Source organism: Molossus molossus, unplaced genomic scaffold (genome assembly GCF_014108415.1).
Source record: "Molossus molossus isolate mMolMol1 unplaced genomic scaffold, mMolMol1.p scaffold_m16_p_10, whole genome shotgun sequence".
Taxonomy (NCBI): Eukaryota; Metazoa; Chordata; class Mammalia; order Chiroptera; family Molossidae; genus Molossus; species Molossus molossus.
Window position 1 is genome coordinate 69,265,016 of NW_023425345.1, and position 24,485 is coordinate 69,289,500.

At 34.2% G+C, this 24,485-nt stretch overlaps 1 protein-coding gene across 5 annotated transcripts in view; it reads right to left on the reverse strand.

Annotated features, from left to right (window-relative positions):
- The window catches only part of MON2 (MON2 homolog, regulator of endosome-to-Golgi trafficking), a 131,904-nt gene that overhangs the window by 52,800 nt on the left and 54,619 nt on the right, over positions 1-24,485 (reverse strand). For all 5 annotated transcript variants that reach the window (XR_004958264.1, XM_036250782.1, XM_036250783.1 and 2 more), the window contains 14 exons: positions 21,771-21,895; positions 21,245-21,381; positions 20,324-20,477; positions 15,614-15,846; positions 13,324-13,405; positions 12,628-12,812; positions 11,185-11,297; positions 10,732-10,836; positions 10,274-10,354; positions 10,122-10,195; positions 9,942-10,032; positions 6,016-6,117; positions 4,563-4,673; positions 1,966-2,141 (listed from right to left, as the gene is read on the reverse strand). Coding sequence is in view for 4 of the 5 variants with exons in the window: in XM_036250782.1 (XP_036106675.1) it covers positions 1,966-2,141; positions 4,563-4,673; positions 6,016-6,117; positions 9,942-10,032; positions 10,122-10,195; positions 10,274-10,354; positions 10,732-10,836; positions 11,185-11,297; positions 12,628-12,812; positions 13,324-13,405; positions 15,614-15,846; positions 20,324-20,477; positions 21,245-21,381; positions 21,771-21,895 (1,769 nt within the window). In the remaining variant the exon portion in view is untranslated. The remainder of the gene's footprint in view (positions 1-1,965; positions 2,142-4,562; positions 4,674-6,015; positions 6,118-9,941; positions 10,033-10,121; positions 10,196-10,273; positions 10,355-10,731; positions 10,837-11,184; positions 11,298-12,627; positions 12,813-13,323; positions 13,406-15,613; positions 15,847-20,323; positions 20,478-21,244; positions 21,382-21,770; positions 21,896-24,485) is intronic.

Below are 24,485 nucleotides of genomic sequence, written 5' to 3' on the forward strand. Positions count from 1 at the left end.
ATTTCTATTTGTATTTTGCATCAACCAACCCAATAAAACTTAAGACATTAAATGAGAAAGAAAACTTCCTACAGCTACTTTCTTACTACTGTATCCAATATCTAGCATGATACCTAGCACATATACATGCACACAATGAAATACTAACTGAAAATTAGTTCCTTATTCTTTTATATCTATACTATATTGTATTTTAAAATTCTACATCTAGTCTATAAAACAAAAGAGTAATTTTGAATTTCATATAAAGAGAATAAGCATTTGGTTTTTAAGATAAATTCTGGTAGTAAAAAATAATGATGAAAACAAATTATAACAGCTAACAAATTGAGTGTTTACTGTCAGGCATTCTAAGAGTTTTACATGCATTAATTAATTTCATCCTTACAACAACATCCTATTTTATAACTACATTATAGGTTGAGAGAAGAAACTTCAGCTTCATTTAAGCTATGGCTGATCTCTTTTCACTTTAGTTATCTCAATATTGTGTAGAATTTAAGGCAATTTATTATGACAAATAAATTTTAAAAATTAGATTTCCATAATAGTCTCAAGCATCTCAATCATGTAAAATTCCTAAATTAGTCATAAAAACAAGATATTATGAATCCTGCTGCAGAATTACACATAAATACATCCAAATGTCTGCTCTCTTCACTGCAATGTCCTACCTTAAATTAAATCCATACATTTACTCCAAATGTGCCCTTCTTTCTGTATTCCCTATCTAGTTAATGATACTACCATTCACTAAGCTAAGTCAGAAATCTGGGAGTCACTCCTGATTCTATTTCCTATTTCTCCCTTTTCCCTTTTAAGTTAATGTTTTAAATAGCTAAAATACATCTCCTCTCTATTTCTAGAGGGCACTACAGGCTTTCTGATCCACTCCTCCATGCTGCTTGACACAGTGATATATCTCAGATGCATACCAGATCACATCACTCCTCTGAGTAAAATCCTAAAACACCCAAAAAATGAAAAAATGTCCTCGGGTGAGAATTAAAAAAAAAAGAGCCCTGGCCGGTTTGGCTCAGCGGTTAGAACATCGGCCTGCAGTCCAGAGAGACCCGGGTTTGGTTCCCGCTAAGGGCATGTACCTCGGTTGCAGTTAGTCCCCGGCCCTGGTTGGGTTGTGTGGGTGGCAGCCACTCAATTTGTCTCTTTCATATTGATGTTTCTCCCTCTCTCCCTCCCTCCCTCCCTCCCTCCCTCCCTCCCTTCCTCCCACTCTATCTGAACAAAAAATGAAAAAATGTCCTCGGGTGAGGATAAAAAAAAATCCTAAAACACCTCCCAAATGTATTGAGGATAAGTCCAAATAGTTTATAAAAGCGCATATCCTTCATAATTTTTGCTCTGCCCCTCTCCAAGGGCATAGGCCCCTCCCACTGGAGTCCTGTACTTTTGCAGCGTAATAGACTATTCTCTTACTAGGATATCCTTATAGGGCTTGTTCCTTTTCCATAAGGGTCTACTTTTAGAGCAGGAGCTATTTACCTGTGTGATCAAAATAACTCACAAGCATAGTACTTGGAATATATGAGGCACAGAATAAATGTCTAATAAATGAGCAAATCAATGAAAAAAGTCACTCAAAAGCAATTTCTTATATATGCAGAGAGGTCAAGCCATAAATGCAAATTCATATCTTACCAAATATTAAACAAAAGAAAGCCAATCTTTGGATGTGTTATAAAGTTTGTTAGATTGATACATTTATCTTATTATAAGAACCTATATTCTTGTATAAATGTCAAATAAACAGCAATATTCCCATCCTTCCAAAACAAAAGTGAGCCCTAATAATGCACTGCAGCCACTTGAGGGTAGAGTTAAGAAAAACTGTAGATCTTGAAAATAAGCAGGAAGGACATACATAAAAAAATTACCACCACTACAAGATCTTAGGATGGATTCTTTTTCTCTATTGTTTTTTAGATGTTAATTTTAAACACTTACCCTTGATCATTTCTGATTGCTCCCATGACTCCAAGCACTAAAGGCCATCCAGGCCCAAGACTATCTCCCTGACTCTGCAGAATCTGCAACACACATTCTAGTTGCTTGAGTCGGATATCTGGATGGTTAATACTGGACATCTCCTTTAATGGGTTCAGTAAAAGCAACTGCAGCCTCTGAAAAAGAAGCAAGGATGTAATTAGGAAAAGTAACCCAAAAAAGACAGAAAGGCTCTGCTGTTGCTTTTTTTTATCCTCACCTGAGTACATTTTTCCATTTTTTGTTCAGATGGAGTGGGAGGGTGAGAGAGGAAGAGAAAGAGAAAGAGAAACATTGACATGAAAGGAACACATCGAGTGGCTGCCACCCGCACAACCCAACCAGGGCCAGGAACAAACTGCAACCGAGGTACGTGCCCTTAGCAGGAACCAAACCAGGGTCTCTCCAGACCACAGGCCAACGCTCTAACCGCTGAGCCAAACTGACCAGGGCTCTGCTATTGCTTTTTAAGTTTAAATTCACTTCCACTCAGACTGCAGTGATAAAAAGACATTTTTCTAGTAAAATAAACACTGAATATAATTTTCTAACAGTAATCATTGGAGATTATTTTGTCATCTATATCTTTCTCTGAAAATAAGAGAAAATGAAAATCAATCTTTAAGATGTCAGATTTCAGGATAAATAGGGAATGAACTTATGTTAAAAGATATTAATTATAGATCCATATAGAAATGAATTTCACTAAAGGAAATATATCCATGTAATATATAGCTCTATTTGGAAAAAGAAAAACAATTTCCAATTTCTAAAATTACCTTTCATTTACTTTATTAATGTATACTATATGTATTTAAATTTAAAACTTGCAATACTCACCCTTGCCGGTTTTTCTCAGTGGTTAGCGCACTGGCCCACAGACCAAAAGGTTGCAGGTTCGATTCCAGATCAGGGGCACGTTCCTGGGTTGCAGGTTTGATCCCCAGCCCCAGTTTGGGTCATTCGGGAGGCAACCAATCGATGTGTCTCTTTCACATCGATGTTTCTCTCTCTCTCTGTCTCCCTCTTTCCCTTCTACTCTATCTAAAAAGTAATGAAAAAATATCCTCGGGTGAGGATTTTAAAAAATAAAATAAAATTCTAACACTCCTAAAAATGAATAACTATGGTAAGCAAAGATGACATGCACTCCATTCTATCACTTCCTGCATCTGAGAGTGCTTGCTTCATTTTTAAGTTTCTTCTCTCCAAAGATTCATTTATTTGGTTCACTGAACACACATTTGTTAAGTTTTCATTGTGTGGAAAGTATTAAGCTAGACATTGAGAATATACATAAACAAGGGTTTTCTTTTCAAAAAAATTAAACTGCAGCAAGAAAAAATATGAAATCACTAAATAACAGCTCTATAAAAATGTAGATCTTTTCTGTTTTGTTCATCATTCTACTACAAAAGCTAAAACACTACCTGGCACATAGTATGCAATTAATAAGTATTTTATGAGTAAATATGTAGAACACAATTACAATACAGTAAGATGAGAGCAATAGAAATAGTTATTAAATGTCTCATTCCTACTCAATCTTCAAACAGTAAAACTTCAGTGTACTTTAAAAAAGATATATGTGAATAATTAGATGAGTCAGGATAAAGGACTCAAGACTAATGTAAAGTATAAAAATATAAAATAACCTTTTAAATTAAAAAAAATTTTTCCCCTGGCCAGTGTGGCTCAGTGGTTAGAGTGTTGGCCCACAGACCAGAGAGACCCAGGTTCAGTTCCCGCTAAGGGCACATACCTTGGTTGCAGTTTATTGGGGTCGTGTGGGTCTCTCATATTGATGTTTCTCTCTTTCTCTTCCTCCCTCTTTCCCTCCTCCTCTATCTGAAGATGAATGAAAAAATGTCCTCAGGTGAGGATTAAAAAAAACAAACCTCAATAAAACCATATTTTAAAAAATTTCTTTTTATTGATTTTAGAGAGAGCAAGGAGAGAGAGAGAGATAGAAACATCGACGAGAAAGAACATTGACTGGCTCCCTCCTACATGACCTCCACTGGGGATTCGGCCCATAACCTGGGCATGTGCCCTGACAGGGGATTGAACCAGTGACCTCTTGGTGCATGGGTCGATGCTCAACCACTGAGCCACACCAGCTGGGCTAAAATAACCTTTTAAATTACTGAAAAATAAAAATCTATTTTAGTGTGTTTGCCTCTTCTGCCACCTATTTTCTCCCCATGTAAGGGTAATGAGAAAAAAAGTGAGAGACAAGTAAGGACCAAAGAAAAAGACTAATAAAGTAGGGCCCCAAAATGAAACTTGAGCAGTGAAAGTTCTAGACTGGGAGACCAATCCTAGGTAGTTTATTAACTTAGTTCAAAGTCATAAACAAAAGAGTTTTTACAATTTTAGATCAAGATAATCCTAAAAATCCAGGCATATCAACACTCTAAGAGATCCATGGCCTACATATAATAGATTATTAAGCAACAAAACCCACTTTTAGAATATCAGCCATTTGATAAAGAAAAAAAATTACATATAGAAGATGATTTTACATTAATATTATTTTTTAAAAAGATTTTTTCTACCTGGCTTTGTGAAAGTGGAGGATCATGGCCAAATGTTAATCCTGCTTTAATAAGTGAAGTTAAAGCTTCTGCTCCCCATTCTCTCATTCGAGAATTTGGATGTTGGCAGACCTGATGATAAATACATTGAACAAAAATTAAATATACAATTTATATGCTTAAGCTTACATACCAATTTGAGAAAAGAAAAATAAAAACATTACATTTTTTATTCTTTCACATTTAAAAAATTACATCAAATATTCATCAACAAGGATTGAAGGAAATATATTCAAAATATAAGTAAGCTTACCTTCTGAATAATGGGCAAGAGGAAGCAATAGAGAGACAGAAGATAAAAGATGAAACTAAACAAGTCACAGAAAAGAAAGGATTTCATCAAAGTAAATTGCATCATCAGAGTAAACAAAAGCAGCAGATACTAATGTCCCTAATTAGGTCTACCCTCATAAATAATGTGCTACAATTTAAAAAATGTATTTTATTTGCCATTTGAGAAGAACATCCATAATAAAGATATCTGCGTATGTCCTTTAATAGCTCATAAAAGTAATCCCAATAAAAAGGGGGAAAAAGAAAAAGAAAAGCACATTTGTTTTTTTTATTAATAATACCTTTCTCTGGTTACTAAACTAATATAAAATGATCAGGGCATCCTAAACCTAAACTGCACAAATGTATACTGATAGAAGCAGCTGTTATCAAGAAGTAGCTAATTATTAAGAATCACCCCAACTTGAATACTAGAGAATACAAATCCAGATAAAATTCCCTGGCGCCATCTATAATTAGTGATACCAAAGAGGTTTTTCCCTTTGTAGATCTATCTCATAATCATAGGAAAGCCTGTAAAGGAGCAATGTTTACTACTAACTCAGTCACAATTGCCTTGAAGTTTCAGAACTAGCTGAAAATAGGTGATTAAAAGATTGTATCATAGCCCTGGCCGGTCTGGGTCAGTGGTTAGAGCACTGGCCTGCAGACCAATGGGATGCGGGTTCAATCCCCAGCACTGGTTGAGTCATATAGGAGGCAACCAATTGATGTGTCTCTCTCACAATGATGTTTCTCTCCCTCTCCCCTCTTCCCTCTCTTCCACTCTATCTAAAAAATAAATTAATGGAAAAATATCCTTGGGTGAGGATTAAACAAACAAACAAAAAACAATTGCATCATAAAAGAAAAGGGTCCCAAGCTGATAGCTGAAGGAGACCTCAGAGATTTCATTGATATATCACCCATTTTTAGCCTAAAACAAAAGGAACCTATTCCTTCAAGGCAATTAACTTTAGTCCCTGATAAAATATATGGATATAATTAATCCTGATTTTGCATATGGTTATCCAGAGTCATTAGTTCATTGCATACACCTTTATTCTTAAATAAATAAATGAATGAATGAATGAATGAATAAATAAATAAATAAATAAAATAATTTTTAAAAAGAGATTACCTCAAGTAGATGGCCAGTCAGAGGTCTCCATAGAATTTCTATTCGGTGCATGTTAACTAGACCAGTTTCTAACAATTTAGCAACAGCAAAAAGAGATGGTTCCTAGAGAGAAAATATATTGCATTTTAATATTAGAAGAAAAATCTGAGTACTTCAACTATAAATAAAACTGAGAACACTGAAGAAATTACTATAATATATGATTAGTTAGTATAAAGTTAGCAATAAAGATAACAAAATCTCAGTCATCATAAGACAAGCCTTTCTACCCACACTCAAATATCCAGAATAGCTCCTAACTGAAAAATTAGTTAGAAAAATATGCTTTAGTGGGGAAAATGTGAATGAAATCCAAAAATTATACCAGACACACAGAATGGCTAGTCTTCTGACCAGAAGGAAAGAATTCTGCTATGGGCTGAACCGCATCCCCTTAAAACTCATATGTTGAAACCCTAACCCCCAATGTTATGGTATTTGGATAGAACTGATAAGGAGATAATTAACATTAAATGAGGTCGTAAGGATGAAGTCCTAATACAACAGGATTAGTGTCCTATGAGAAGAGATACCAGCAAGCTTGCAAGTGCATTCATCCTTTCTCTCTCCCTTGCTCTCATTTAAAAAAGTAAAATAAAAGAATGTACAGATCTCTAGGCCTCATACCCAAAGATTCTTACTTAGGAAGCCTAGAATGTAGCCCTGACATTTGCATTTTTTTTAATTTCTCTTTTTTTTTAATGTTTTTCCTTTTGTTGATTTTGGAAGGAGAGGAAAGGGAGAGGGAGAAAGAGACAGAAACATTGATGAGAGAGGACATCGACTGGCCGCCTCCTCCATGTCCCCCACTGGGGATTGGGCCCACAACCTGGGCATGTACCCTGACTGGGAATCGAACTGGCGACCTCTTAGTGCATGGGTCGATGCTCAACTACTGAGCCACACTGGCCAGGCGACTTCTGTATTTTTAAAAAATCCCACAGCTGACTCTGATGCACACAAAAGTTAGAGCCACTAGTGAAGTGGTTAAGAATGGAGCTCTGGAATGAGACATATGTGGGTTCAAATCTAAGCTTCACCAATTACAAAACAGGTGATCCCAGAAAGATTACTTATTTTATATTTCATCTATAAAATGAGGATACTACAGAGTTGTTTTAAATAATAACATAATGTAAGTTAGTGTCTAACATACAGTAAACAAACTATCATTTTGCTTTATTATTACTTATTATGCTTTACTATTTTTGCTTTGTTACTTTTGTTATTGTTATGAGCATGGTGATATGCCTGCACAAGTATCATCAACATCACCTCCTTCTAAAAAAGAATTTGCAGGCTTTACCATCAGCTACTTCTCAACATATTAGCACAAATTCCTGAAATGAGAACCAAAATGAAAAGACTGGACACTCTAAAGACACAGCTAAAGAACACTAATATATACATCTTTAATACCTAGAATATTTAACTTACTCAAGTAGGTGACGGATAAACTAAAAAAAAAAAAAAAAATGTAGAAAAGCAGAGGTGTTTCTATTTATTTTAGCATCTGCATATTTATAATAATTTTTATAAAAATCACAGTTGATTAATAAACTCTCTTATGCCTCAATCAAAAACACTTTTATAAAATTTACACTTGAATTTTTTTTTTAATCCTCACCCGAGGATATATTTTTTTTCCCGTTTTTCATTTTCAGACAGAGTGGGAGGGAGAGATACAAAGAGAGAGAGGAGTATCAGTGTAAGAGAGACACGTCGATTGGTTGCCTCCCAACCGACCCTGACCAGGGCCAGGGAGCGAACCGCAACCAAGGTATGTGCCCTTGACTGGGATCGAACCTGCAACTCTTTGGTCCGTGGGCCTATGCTCTAACTGCTGAGCCAAACCAGCCAGGGCTATATTTGAATATTTTTACAAACTTTTATTTCCATTTCATTAATTAGCACCTCACTTTATAAAATTAATTCCTAAAATGGAGAGATGTGAACCCATTCTCATGGAAGTCATCTCTAATCCAGTGTCCAATTTCTCAACATTTGTTCCCTCTAAGCTCTCTGAAATACCTCATCTAGTCCTACAAATCTAGGCTATAATAATTAACAATAATCAAATATCTTATTCTTTTCAGTCCTCACTGATCTTCACTTCCTGTAATATTTTTCTCTTTTGATTTCCATACTACCCTTCCCTACCTATCTAAATCCTACCATTTCTTCAATTTCCAGCTCCACTCACACTAATTCATCTTGATTAATCTTAATTCATTTTAGTAGAAATACCAATTTCTTATATAACAAGGTACTTAGGATTCAGAGGATCAGTGTTATATCACTTAATACTATACTATTTATTCAGACTCTTATACCACCTTAACCATGAGCCATGTAGTTTATATGCTTTTTGAAAGTAGAAATCTTGTATTTCCTAGCAGTGTCATGTATGTACTTGTTAAGTGAATGCATAAATTCTTAAGACATCACCATATAAACTTCCTAAAATATCACTGAAAATATTTTACTTTTGTGTCAAGAATTAATCTTAAACATGTAGGATTATTGAAGATAAGCAGAAATTTATTACTTCACTATAATTTATATTATCCTTGATTTGGAGTAAACTATAATACATATTTTCAAACACCTGGATGTCTATGTAATTCCCTAGATATGTGCTATAATATATAAAGCACTGTCCTAATAAGGCCTTACTGGCTAATCTTTAAATGAGTCACATGAGCCAAGATGAAAAGCCACAGTATACAGAATTATAATTAAGGACTAGGCAAACAACATAATTTCAGATCCTATATTTAGATTTATATAAAGCTGCATTCTCTACTTTTCAATCATTTTTCTGGGAGTCTTCACTTATTTATAAATGGTCCAACTATAGTTATTCATTTTGAAATGTAGAAAAATTTTATTTCAAATAATTTCTAAGACATAAAGAAACCCAAATATTCCTGTGCTTTCCAAGTATAATAGGAATTATATTTTGAGTATAGAAAGAAATGATCTCAAAAGTACTTTCTATTCATGTAGTCAATGAACAAAGCAAAAAATTAATTTTCAAGGTAGGGAGAATCATTCATTACCTTCAGTAAGAAATGATTAGCTCTATCCCAATGAAGGCAACAGAAACTGAGACATATTTCCTTGACTTAAATCTAGTATTGCCCCAATCATAAATTATAATTGTAAGTATTATTGTGACATTTTATGAAACTCATTTATAAATATGGTGCTGTATTATTCTCTTAAAAATGTTTATAAAAATATTCAGTACACAAGGAAAATGGACACAATTTAAAATAATACAGGTTAGGGTAAAAGAGGTTTACAGTTGTGAGTATGCAAAACACAGTTTATTTTTATATTATTATTTATTAATTACTGTATTAGTTTCCATATGAACAACTATAAACCTACTTTTGCCTCACCCTGTACACACTGGGGCCTAACACAAGCCAAATCATGTTCTCTTCACTACTCCCTCAACAAATAACCATCCATGGTAAAAATTCAACAGATTAGGGTCAGCCAACAACTTACTGGTCCTACTAGTAAAACATTAACATCATAATGAGTGTACACCTTATTAATTAATAATGTACCATATTTAGTCCTGGCCAGTTTGGCTCAGCGGTTAGAGCGTCGGCCTGCGGTCCGGAGAGACCCGGGTTCGGTTCCCGCTAAGGGCACGTACTTCGGTTGCAGTTTGTCCCCGGCCCTGGTTGGTCGTGCGGGTGGCAGCCACTCGATGTGTCCCTTCACATCGATGTTTCTCTCTCTCTCTCCCTTCCTCTCTCTCCCTCCCACTCTATCTGTACAAAAAATGGAAAAACATCCTCGGGTGAGGATTAAAAAATAAATAAATAAATAATGTACCATATTTAAAACAAAGAGGTAGAATACCATACCTTATTATTTCCATAGGCCATATCCATTGCTTCTAGGGATAAGGAGCAAAGTGCATTTATTAAATGATGCAATGATACATCATCAAGGTACCTAAAATGAAAAATGAAGAAATAAAACATTCCGATCTAAAATATAAAACTAATAATAATGTTTCTACCAATTTAAAAGCCTGATCTTACTGTGAGCTTTCAAACAATCTTGAAAGTATATTGGAAATCACTGGTAAATCTGTCATCACTGCTGTTGTTAGAACCTAAGAGAAGAATAAAATTAAATGTAACCTATGAACTTTTTGGGAAACACTAATTGAGTAAGAATGACTAGAACTTACTGTACTCGGTCCTTCTACCGCTCTCCCAGGTTTCAAGGCACCCCCGCTACTAGGCTTTAATCCCAGAATCCATACAAGATGCTGAAAATTTAAAAAAAAAAATCAAAACAAAGAAATTTATAAACATTTCTAATAACTAAAATTCAAACTCAGTAACTTTTAATAACTAAAATTAAAATCGGTAGTAAGTGTCTAACAAACAAATTTAAATAAGTAATTAATATTCATATAAAATAATTATTACACCAAGCATAAGCAGAACTTAGGCCATTATGAGAAATATTCAATTATTTCATAAAATATAAGCCATGTCTTCTTTCCTGTCCAACTTCTTCTTTTTCGTATTTACTGTCTATTCCTTCAGCCTGTTCAAAGTACCAATGGGCATCGCTTAGTTTAATTGATAGCATTTAGATATAAAAGCAATACTGACCTCTGACCCAGAGACTATAACATACCTGTAGAGTTGCTAAGACAAGTTGCCATGATGTTCCAAGAACAGCCCCATGACAGTGTGCCAAGTTAAGTAAAGTCCTCATACACTGGATATTTTTGGAAGTTAACTATATTAAAGAAGAATATATTTGTAAGGACTGTTATGCATTCTTGAAAATTAAAAGCTTGTATAGCAGAATTATCATATTCAAATTTTTGAAGAAAAAAAACCCACCCCAAAATATTAAGAAAATAGGTTTAGATGGTTTTATACAAAATCAATTTATTTGCTTAAAAGTTGTGGATGATATAGTTGGTTATGATAATGTAAATGCATATTTATCTATTTTCTTCCACAGGTAACACCCAGGTAAAATAAAGTAAGTATAAATATAAATTTTGGCAAACACATAAAAAAAGGTACAAAAGTTTCCTTGAAAGTTAATTGGCAACCAAGAAAAGACCAAGAACTTTACCATTACTGTTCCTTGAGGCTGGACTGCTAGGGGTTGACCCACTGCCACAACTTGCTGGTGCGATTCACTTGATGGACTTATCATCATTACATTTTGACCCTGAATGGAATATGCTATAATAGAAACAAATACCTAAATAACTTAAATATACTTTTTATGTCACACTCAAAGTAATATTATATTTAAGACATTAATTTGATTAAACTAGTTCAATTATAACATGTAGCTACCTATATGAGAACATTTAAAACTCAGAAAGTGCAAAAACAAAGACAAGTTAAGCAAATATTAAGTAATTTTGTATATAACTTTAACAAATTATAAAACTTTGGTAGATTTCTTCATAAACACTTAAAATAGAATTAGGACATTATTTTAAACATATATTCCCAGTAACTTTTTCAGTTAAAGTTAGAGACCAAAATTCACATTTTCAGTTTAAAAACTGAAATATGAATATATATGTATTCATATATATATGAAAATATATATCAGAAAACTGAAATATATTTACATTTCATGTAACAAATCTGAATGTTCTGAAAGTATTCAACAGGAAAAAATGTTTTAATGTCAATTTAATCTAAGTGGTCGCAAACATTACTGTTCTACTAGTTCCATTAAAAAAACACACACAGCCCTGGCCGGTTTGGCTCAGTGGTTAGAGCGTCGACCTGCGGTCCTGAGAGACCCGGGTTCGGTTCCCGCTAAGGGTGCGTACCTCGGTTGCAGTTTGTCCCCGGCCCTGATCGGTCGTGCAGGTGGCAGCCACTCGATGTGTTCCTTTCACATCGATGTTTCTCTCTCTCTCTGTTCCTCTCTCTCCCTCCCACTCTACCTGAACAAAAAATGGGAAAGTGTCCTCGGGTGAGGATAAAAAAACAAAACACACACACACACATATACACACACTATTTTAAGAGTATGCTATAGTTTACAAAGAATTTCCAGATTTATCTTCTTTTATCCTTACCATTATTGTTTAAAATTGGTATTATTCTCCCCTACCCTCATTTCCACTATTTTATTTTATTTATTTATTAAAACATTTTCTTATTTCTTTATTTTTTTTTTAGAGAGAGAGGAAAGGAGCGGGAGAAAGAAATAGAAACATGGATGAGAAAACATCGACTGGCTGCTTCCTGCATGCCCCCCACTGGGAAATGGGCCCACAACCTGGGCATGTGCCTTGACCAGAAATCGAACCAACGACCTCTTGGTGCATGGGTCGACACTCAACCACTGAGGCACACCAGCTGGGCAATTTTTCACTATTTTAAAAAATGGAAGAAATTGAGGTTCAGGGACATTAACTTCTCACAGAGGTCACAGAGTCAGAGAGTAGAAGAGCAGAGGCTTGAACTCAGAATTTCTATAATCTTTTCTCTACGCCAGGTCACCCCATACTAGATGAAGAGAACTTTGAGTAAAATGAAGTCTTACATTTGTTGGAAAGTGTGGCTGCAGTGGTGGTGTTCAATACAGTAAGAGCATAATGGGGGGGCAGGGAACCTTTGCATATTGCAGTTATAAAGGCATCTCTTGATGTTACTAGGCCCAGTCTTCCACAAAGAGCAGCCATAGTCAGTTCAGCTTTTAAAATATTCTCAGTGGCAGCTTCATCTGTGCTGAAAAAATAAAGTATTTCATTTAATACTATTAATATAATTTATTTTTAATTATAGTACAAACATTATGTGGAATTAGGTATTCAGTGAAGTTTTAAGAAAATCTATTAAAACTGTGAAAACCAATATACTTAAGGAATTTTAACTAATTAACCTATCTTAAAATTAAAAATATCAAGCATTTTCAAATCAGTAAATTCTGTGACAAAAACATCAAAGAAATCAAACAATATGATTATAATAATTGTAAAAGTAGTGGTAAAGCTTGATATGAAAAAGACATTCTGTAATTTTAGGGTTGTATTTTCCAATATAACACTGTCAAAACAATTCTGGTGGGGAGCAGGACAAGGATAGGATGGGGGAGAAGAATCAAAACAAAGAATAATATTATACACATAAAAACCAGTATTAGGAAATAATTTCTTAGGACAAATAAGTAGACCATTTTAGTGTGAGTGTTTGTTTTTTTTAACTGTCACATGCAATATACAACACAAAGACTTAATACCTGGCATCAAGAAGGAGTGAGAGAGCTGCAAGTAGACCACACCAGCAGGCATTTACCATTTCTTCCCAAACAGCTCTATTAACTTAAAGAAAAAAAAAACAAAAAAAAAACTTGATGATTATTATAGATGCCATAGTATTTGACAATATACCAAATTCTACAATTTCCCTGATTTGATAATATATCAACTATTACATCAATTCAATTATTCAATACTAAAGTCTGTATTTCCTATTAAAACATAGCTGAATAGCCCTGGCCGGTTTGGCTCAGCAGTTAGAGCGTCGGCCTACAGACCTGAGTCTTGGGTTTGATTCCGGTCAGGGGCACGTGCCTCGGTTGCGTTCGTCTCCTGCCCTGGTCAAGTTGTGTGGGAGGCAACCAGTCGATGTGGCTCTATCATGTCAATGTTTCTCTCTCTCTCTCTCCCTCCCTCCCACTCTATCTGATGATAAATAGAAACCTATCCTCCGGTGAGGAATAAAAATTAAAAAAAAACATAGCTAATAAATGAAAACTTAAAAACCACACTATGGTTTCAGAATTCAATAAGTCTTAAAATTAAATTATTTTAAAATATCAACAGTAAGATATTTTTATACTCAAGTTAATGGATATGTTTAAAATATATGTATCAGACCAATTCCTATTCCCTTCCCCTTCATTGGGCCAAACTTTCACCCTATGTGACCAGCTAGCAGTGAGTTGATGTAATAAGCTGGCTCAGCCAGAAAATACATTGGGAATTGAGCAAATAAGTAAATACATTGATTAAAATGGGATTAAGTTTGTCACTGTGGAAGAAAGAAATTACATATATGGAAAGTTAAAAATAAAAATAAACCTTGTCATATAAAACTAGAACTGGAAAAATTGGTGTGACTTCTTGGTATTTAACATAGAGAGAGATTTTTTTAAATGTAGAGAGAGATGTGTGCTTATGTATGTGTATGTGTGTGTTTCCTATTCAAGTACCAAGAAGCATACCTAGTGCCCATGTGTTAGTTTGTAAATACTATTCTCCACCAAAAAGAACTAGGGCTCCTTGGAAAAATAACTAACTGCTGGACTGAGCAAGAAAAATCAGAGATGAGCTTGGAACATTTTGTTGTATCAGAGGGTAAGAGAGTGCTCAGAAAAAGATAAAAAGCCTGGCCAGCATTACTCAGTGGTTGCGCATTGATCCATGCACCAAAGGTTGCTGGTTTGATTCTAGGTTGGGGCACGTGCCCAGGTTGTGGGCCAAATCCCCAGTGTGCGGCATGCAGAAGGCGGCCAGTCGATGTCCTCTCTCATCAATGTTTCTATCTCTCTCTCTCTTTCCCTTTCTCTCTCTCTCAAATCAATAAAGAAAGAAAATGACAAAAGGACATGAGGATAGGTTAAAAGGGCACACAGGCTATCTTGAGAGGGGTGCCCAACTCTGTCGAGGACATCTGAGTGTCAAACCAAGTAATTATAATCATTGATTACAACCCTTTGAATAAAATAGGAATCCAATAATTCATACTAATATAAATAAATAAATAAAGGGAAAGGGAAAGCTCTCTTTTACAGTAGAGGTCTCAAAGTATTTTTCTACAAAAAGTTAATAATTTCCTTTACACTGAAGAATTATGGTAAACATCATATTAACCAAATGATAAAAGTTAACATCACCAACTATGAGACATACTGACATTGTGTGTCTCCTGATATGATGAACACACTAAGAACATTAGCACAGCAACATTTCTGTGGTAGCCCTGCCAAAAATGATTACAATGAATAAAAATTTTGAGGAACCAATTTTGATTGGTCTGTACTCTTAAAAAATGTTAAGGTCATATAAAATAGGAAAGAATTAAGGAAAAGTTAAAGATTAAAGGAAAAGTTAAAAGATTAAAGATTAGAGTCATGGAGCTAAATTCAATATGTCTTCCTGAACCATAAAGGTCCAGGGCAATTGGCAAAACTTAAATGGGGTCTGGGATTAGATGATAACACTGGATTGATACTAAGTTTCTGATGGTAACTGTACTGTGGTTATGTACAAATACTGTCCTCCTTTCTAGAAAATACATATTAAAGTATTAAGGAATAATGGGGCTTTGTATCTGCAACTTATTCTCTAATGGTTCAGAAAAAAAGTACAGTAACATAAAGAGAATGATAATGCAAATAGGGTGGTGTTAACAAATGGGAAATCAGGGTGAAGAATATATAAAAACTCCATTATTTGTGTAACTTCTCTGTAAATTTCAAATTATTTAAAAATAAAAATTAAAAATATAGAATCACAATAATGTACCTATTTCCTTATCCATTTGGTCTGATGTTGACTGTAATTCTTGCTGTTCAGATGACTGTGTCGGTGAAGAAGCTGCTTCACTGGTAGTCTGACATTCTGTTTCAACCTCTCCTAACTCTCCTTCAATCATACTAGTGATTCCACGTACAAGGTCTAGCAAACAATGGAATGCCACAGACATGGCATAACCTTCTGGTATAGTTGGAGGCTCAACTTTGTCCAACATCTCTAGGCTGAAATTATAAAAAAAAGCCACAATGATAAAAATATATTAAACTATTTCCATAATTTATAGACTATAGAAATTAAATTTAATAGAATAGCAAAAGTAAGTAGACATTACTGAGTGTATGTTCCTCCTACATGGTATTCTAAGAAACTGATTAGAAAAATTACAGCCTGACCACTGCCACAACTAACTATTTTAATAATTTACTTTTTGCCTCTCCCCTCAATTGTACCAATATTTTAATGAATTGTTGATATTAAAAAACAAAGACCTACATCATACCAAACAGAATAAGACTTAAACCAATTATAAAACATCTCAAACTCTGACTTGGTGCTTTTACAATAAGGTGCTATCAAATCAAATCAATCCTATAAAAAGGAAGATGCTTTCACACTGGGGAAAAGTATTATTGTGACATACCGAGCTTACCTATCATCTCAGATAACAAGTTAAGAATAACACTTAGAGCATCAATGTGTTCAACTTCAAACTTTAGAGCAATTTCTACCCATTAAGTCAAAGCTTTCAAAAGACAACAAATCTTTTGTCTTAAATCATGGCAGATAGGGAATTATGGTTTTAACTTCATTAATTTTAAAACATGTTGAGACAATTCAATGTAGAAAGAATAATTCAATGGAGAACTCTACTATTTTTGTAAATTTCAAATTATTCCAAAATTAAAATTTAAAATATAGAATCACACAATAATATACCTATTTCTTTATTCATTTGGTCTGCTGTTGACTGGCAAAACTGGATATTCACATGTAAAAGAGTGATACTGGAGCCCTATATTAAACCATATACAAAAAATGAACTCAAAATGAATCAATGACCTAAATATAAGAGCTAAAACTAAAAACTCTTAGAAGAAAACATGGGCAAAGTCTGCATGATCTTAGATTAGGCAATGGATTGTTAGCTATGATATCAAAAGCAAAAACAACAAAGAAAAAAAACAGAAAAATTGAATTCATTAAAATTAAAAATTATTGTGCTTAAAGAAATAAAAAGAGAACCCAAGAATGCAAAAAAACTTTTGCAAACCATATATCTGGTAATGGACTAGATATTTATTATAAAAGAACTCTTACAACTAAATAATAAAGACGAATAACCCAATTAAGAAGAAGCAAATAGCCCTGGACCAGTTTGGCTCAGTGGTTAGTGTGACAAGCCCATGGACCAAAGAGTCTCTGGTTTGATTGCGGTCAAGGGTATGTACCTTGGTCACAATTTATCTGGCCCCGATCGGGTCGTGTGGGAGGCAACCAGTCGATCTGGCTCTATCGCATGGATGTTTCTCTCTGATTCTCTCTCCTCCTCCCACTCTATCTGATAATAAGTAGAAAAATATCCTCAGGTGAGGAATAAAACATAAAAACAAAAATAAAAAATAAAAAAGAAGCAAATGATCTGAATAGGCATTTCTAACATGATGATATATAAATAGCCAATAAGCATATGAATGAGATACTCAACATCACTGGTCATTAGAGAAATGCAAAATTTAACATAGTAAGATATTCCTTACCCACTAGGATGGCTATACTCAAAAAATAGACAATAACAAGCATTGTTGTGGATGTGAAGAACCCTCACAAATTGTTGGTGGGAATGTAAAAATGGTGTGTGGTCAGCCCTGGCCAGATTGGAGCATTTGGCTCAAGGACCAAAGAGTCGTGGGTTTGATTGTAGTCAGGGCACGTACCTTAGTTGTGGTTCCACTCCCGGCCCAAGTTGGGGTCGTGCAGGAGGCAACCAACCCATGTGTCTGTCTTGCCTCAATGTTTCTCTCTTTCTCTCTCCCTCCTTACCTCCCTCCCACTTTATCTGAAAATCAATGGAAAAATATCCTCAGATGAGGATTAAAAATAAATAAAATAAAATGGCGTGGTCACTTGTGAAAGAATTTTGGTAGTTCTTAAAAAAGTTATACATAGAGTAACTAACTATATGACCCAACAATGTCACCCCCAGGGTATGTATCCAAGAAAAATGATAACATATGTCTATGCAAAAACTTTTAGATAAATGCTCACAGCAGCATTATTTATCGCCAAAAATGGAAACAATCCAAATGCCCATCATTAATGATGAGATAAGCAAAATGATATGTACATACATTGGAATATTATTCAGCCATAAAAAATATTGATACACCCTCCCTGGCTGATTTGGCTCAGCAGTTAGAGCATTGGCTTACGGTCCCGAGAGACCCGGGTTCAGTTCCCTAAGGGCATGTACCGCGGCTGCAGTTTGTCCCCAGTCCTGGTTGGGTCGTGCGGGAGGCAGCCACTCGATGTGTCCCTTTCACGTCGATGTTTCTCTCTGTCTCTTCCTCTCTCTCCCTCCCACTCTATATGAACAAAAAATGGAAAAATATCCTCGGGTGAGGATAAAAAATATATATATATTGATACACCCTACAACACGGATGAACCTTAAAAATATGCCAAGTGAAAGAAGCATGACACAAAAGAATATATATTGTATGACTCCATTTAAATGAAATATGCAGACCAGACAAATCAAGAGACAGGAGATTAGTAATTGCTTAAGGGGTGAGGAAAGAGAGATTGGAGAATGACTACTAATGAAAATAGGTTTCTTTCCAGGATGAAAAATTTCTGTTATTAGATTGTGGTTATGACTACATAACTTTTTAGTGTAATAAAACCATAAATTGTACACTGTAAGAGGATGAATTTTATGGTATATGAATTATATCTCAAAATGAAACTAAAATCACTAAGAAATTTCCTATCCCAAATTCTAAATATCCCTGAATCATAATCAAGACTAGATAAGGCAGGAAATTAATTTAAAAATGTAAAACTCAGAATAAAAAATAAAAAAATCTATGTACAGCTATTATTTATTGAGCAATTACTCCCAACCTGGGACTCTAAGTTTTTATATATATAATTTCATTTAACTCCTCACAAAAACACTAAAAGATACAAATGATGAAACTGGAGACTAAGGCGACATAGTTATTAATCAGCAGTTTTTAACCCAAGTCTGACTTTTAAGTGTATCAATTTAGCCCCTAATATGTGCCAACTCTGAGCGTTTTAAAATTTAGGTAATCAATAAAAATATATTTATATAATTGATCAAGAAATTTAAGCTCAAACTCAGAGGTAAGGTTTATGGGTCTAATCTTTGCCAGGCTAATTGGCCTCATAAAATCACATACTAAATTAATGTGTTAAGCATCTTGTTAAACAAATCTCTATTTTTAAAGAACATATAATCTATTGGGAAAATATATCTAAAACAGATAAAACAGTCCTAAATAACAGAAACTCCAACTCCCCAATTCTATGGTATAGACTTTAAGTGCTAAAATAGTTAAGAGACAAAGGTAATCTACTTTTTTGTTGTTGTTGTTCAGATAGAGTGGGAGGGAGAGAGAGAGAGAGAAACATAGACGTGAAAGGGACACATCGAGTGGTTGCCACCCGCACGACCCAACTAAGGCGGGGGACAAACTGCAACTGAGGTGCATGCCCTTAGCGGACACCGAACCCAGGTCTCTCTGGACCACAGGCCGACACTCTAACTGCCGAGCCACACCAGACATGGCAATCTGTACTTTTTATTTATACCACAAACCTAAAACAAAGCCCACACTTTCTTACCTCACTGTTTCAGTGCTATTTCATTAGAATTACTACATAAATTCCACTTTTAGATAAAACGTAACCCATTTATTTAAATATTTTAAAATTAAGGTCAAGTTGCAAAAAGTGTTACAAACCCAACTTTGAAGGGAGCCATACTGTAATAAATCTGAAAGAACATAATAGTACCAATACTTATGTCAAAAGTACTTCTATTTATACATTAGGTAACTTTAAATTATTACACACTTAAAAGTCTAAAAGAACAGAACATACAATTAAGACTTATATGTGTGCCTTCAAAGAAAATAGTGAAAATAATTTTATACTGGATCTCACAATGAATTAACGAAAGATGCCAATTCAACAAGGAAGCTCCATAGTGAACATACTAATTAATTCATGTGCAAAAGAACACCCAATATTTTCTGGCTGAAAAGTTGATATATCACTACTCTCCCCTTTTTATAGATGAGGAAATTAAAATTTTATAAAGGTGAACTAATTTGCTGAAGGTCACTCAGTATTAGAAAATCTAAGTTCACAGGTTCTGAAATTAAGCCATATACTTAGATCAAAACTCCATACAGAACAGCTGAATAGGTCCTTAAGTAAAGAAATCACATTTTGTTTTATAATGCTGTTAACAATCTTCAAGTAGTACAAAAGAAAACAAACAAAATCCAATCCTAGATAAATTTCTGAAACTACAACAAAAGAAAATTACTTCTAAAATGTGTTTAAAATACTAGGTCTAAAATTTAAAATATAATGCAGAGAGAGAGGTTTTAGGATAAAATATCATTCCCAACAATCTCCTTATAAAACAATGATACTACTACTTACTAGGTTGCTTTAGCACTGCCTTGTACTGTTATGGTCAGAATAGGTATCCAAGTTCCTCTATATTCAAATGCTGGTAGTAAAGTAACACCTCCACCAATCCCCAACATCCCCGGGTTAGCTGGTGCTGATACAGTGCCACCTGCATTATTGTTTCCTTTTAGAGAAGGGGAAGATAACAAAGATATCAATTTACTACATAATTAAGTATTAATAATATTCAAATACCTGGTCAATTTTTTTTTAATTGCAGTATAGGAATAGATATTACACAAGTAAATGAAATTTATCAGTCTTTCTTAGGCTATTAGAGTTTCCCTGTTTCCTCAGAACACCATTTACATTTTTTATATAAAAGGTAATAATAAGTAAAAATACAAACTTTAAAATTTACCTTTCACTGATCACTTTTTATCATGGGTGGAAATACAGAATAAAAAGCCTCTAGTCAGATAGTACAAAGTGGAAGAAAAAGAAGGTAAAGGGAAACAAGAAGACACTGACTTCCTATCTTAAATCAAGTCTACCTGTTTTGTTAAGAGAGACTAAAAGACCTCCTAATATAATAACCAGACTCTTTAAAGAGAGGCACCAACTGAGGTTTCTTCTAAAATGAAGATTAGCATCTAAACTTTTGTTATGTGATTCAAGAAAATGAAAATATATTAGAAAAAGAAACATATTTTGAAGATAAATAAACAGTTGCCTCAGTGAGCTCAAATTATTCTTTAAGTGCAAGTCTTTGTTTACACTTATATATAAAATATTATAAATGAATATCACAAAATGTTATAAAATAGATATAATACATTTAAGTAATTCACATTTCTCTAGTCAAAGGATTTCTACAAAACATCTTCTCAGACTAATGAATACTGTAAGTTGTGACACAACACAAAAACAAGAATATGAATGTGCCTTTACCAGCTTGGTTTGCTGTAGCAGGATTTCCAGTAGGAGGGACAAGAAACAATGACTGAATAAAGGATCCCAGTGCATTCACAATATCACGAAAAACCTTGGTAGAATGTTGTTTCATATCATAGGACTGACAAAATGACCTGTAAAATAATTTTAAATGTTTCTGGGGAAAATATTTGGACATATTAAAATTTTTAGACTTTTTTTATAGCAAGTAATATTGATAAATAAGTCTCAATGCTACTTAAAATTTCATATTTGAGTGATTTTACTAATTTAGGACAAGGTTCAGATTGAGGTTAATGTTCTTAAAATTTTTTCTTCGCCAGTAAATTCAGTTGATGGCAATTACCAACCACACTTTTTGCCACCTCCCAGTTATTTTCCACACCCACACCTCTACCACTCCATATACACACAGTACACTTTTTTTGTTTGAAATCACTAATATTTGGGAATAAATACTTAAACTCTTCCTACTGGCATAAAAACAAACCTGTGCATTTAATAAAATACTGCTGAGGTTTACCTTAATAGCTGAGGCTGCACACAGAGTCTGTGTATTGATTCTACTGCAACAGCTCGTAGCCACTGTGGTTTATCTGCATCCAGAAATTTCACCAGAAGTGAAAGAAATATCTCACATTCAGTTACCTAAAAAGTGTAAAATTTTAAAATAATATGTCTTTAAATCTAAGAATTATAAATTACATTCTTTTTCTTATTTTAGTCCTATGAACAAACCAGTAAAATCTTTTAATTGTAAATAAATTAAAATCCTTAATGGGGAGTGGAGAAAAAGGGAAAAGTAGTTATATGTGGAAAAGGTAACAGTAAAAAAAAAAAAAAAATCAGTGTCTCTCTAAATACATCCATGAAAACTCACACAATAGTGATCTGCTAATGTGGTTAATCTTTTATCCTTATTCTTTAGAAAGTACTATGCACTATCACGCCCTCCTCATTCCTGGTGGGTAGCATAAACTGCTGATAGGATATGCTCTACCCCTTCAGTAATACCACAATGGTTTTCCACATATTCTTTTGTTTTTTTAAGAAACAAAGAGTCAATAAGCCAAGGGATGTTTAGCATTATGTTTTCCAGTAGGAAAACAAAACTGAACCTTCAGCAGTTGACAGGTGTAAGATATATAAAGTATCCAATACAAGACTTGGCACATAGTTTTGCATCAGTTATCATCAGCAATGATAACATCTGTTAGTAATATAAACCATCTCCTCTGAAAGCTGTTTGTAAATAAATAATAATGTTTAAAGCCCATTTCTCAACATTATTCATTAAATGTCTGATGGCTGAATGAATGAAAACGTAACCACTTTATCAGAGGTCAGTGGACTGTTTCTTCTATATATTAGTTGAGGACTACCTTTCAGGAGGATCTCTGAAAGGTAAGAATTAACCTGACATTTGTGATCACTAGGCCAAACTGAATCTTCCTTCTACTCCAGGTGTAGCAAATTACTGGACGTTTTAGCTGGGGGTGCCCTGAAATGAGTGAGTATACTGCAAGAAATTTGGGAAATATAGAAGCCCTCAAAATTTTAGCCCAAAGTCTTAGCAGTTGGTAATTTCTAATGCCTTTCATTATTTTTGAACTGGATGCTTAAAATTAGGACATAATCATGAGAATAAATTATGAGGAATAATTAAAAACAACTTTATCTTTACACTGCTATAACTAGGGAAGTCATAAGGCAAAGATTTGTCACTATCCTAAAAAAAGATGCAAGTGAGAAGCACTAGATCAGAAGTCAGATGGCTCAGCTTCTTTATCTACTAACTTGGTAGATGACAAGCTAGGTAACCTCTTACAAAGGACCTACACCTTCCTGAGAAACAAAATGAGAAAAATGAAGAATAAAAACGTACTCCAAAACAAAGTGACATGCAAATACAGAATACATTATTATTTTTTCTAAATGAAATGATTCCTTTTTAGTAAAGAACTGAAAAAGAGAGAACCATGCTAGTGACTCACTGGGCAACAGTTTTAACATGAGTATGTCCTTCAAATTTTGCTTAATCTGCTATACAGTGGAAGTGGAATATAAATGTGGTGATCAAATTGAAGGCTCGTCACTTAGGTTTTCAGGCCAGAAATCAAAGGCTCTCAGAAACATCAAGCATATCACAGCCAAAGGAATTACTAATGTTTTAACATTTGCCTTGAAAAGTTTATCATTTTCTCTCGTATAATCAAACACTCACTAAATCTATACTATATCCACTAAAATATTGTGATATGGGTAAAGAAAGAACCTCTCTCCTGAGGTCTGGGAATTTGTTCTCCCTTTCTTCCTCCTTGTCAAGTGTGAAAGTCTGATTACAGGACTAGTGCTAAGGAAACTGAATTGTTCTCAAGGACATCAATGAAAGATGTCTATTTTGAATCATTAAGCTATTCCCCCAAGAGGTTGCAGTCATAGGGAAACAGGTATCACGATTAGTACGTATGGCTTAAGTCCAATTGTGAAATGAAGACACTTCATGAACTCCATTATACTAGTATGAAGGGCAGTGAATGTTTCTGAATTCCTATAGTCCTTTGGTACAGTATAATAGTCAAGAGGTAACTAATGCTTAAGATGAATCCAAGTCATCCTGATGGAAATGCTAATAGATGTCTAATAGGGAATCTTGTACATGACTGTAATATTTAAATGCAGGAGTAACGAAATAACTAGTGATAAGATCCTCTGTTAGAGAAATGTATGTGAAGTAGAAAATTAAACTGGACAAGTCAATTTAGCCTCATTCATTTCTTTTGAAAAGCAGTAAGTCAAAGGCAGAAGAGAGATATACTAGCCACTAATAATAAAGTTCCATAAATACCTTAAAGATATCCTTAAAAAGAAATCTGGGCACAGAGTCTAAGTGATTCAGAGGGCAGAGAGGCACCTACCTCTGATGTTAGAAAGGGAAAAGAATACAGTATACTACTTGATATGTTATCTCTGTACCTAAACAACTGGGGCATTCTCATTCCTCTAATCAGTCTGTATATATTAACGAACTAACCTCTGAAGATTAGTTATCTTCACCCTGAACTACTTGACAGAATAAGATACACTGGTGAATACTGGGGAAGAATACTGATTCGCTAGTGCAGTAGTTCCCAAAGTGTGGTCCCTAGGACCATTTCAGGGGATCTGCGAGGTGATAATTATTTTCCTAATAATACTAAGATATTAATTGCCATTTTCAATGTATTGACAGTTGTAC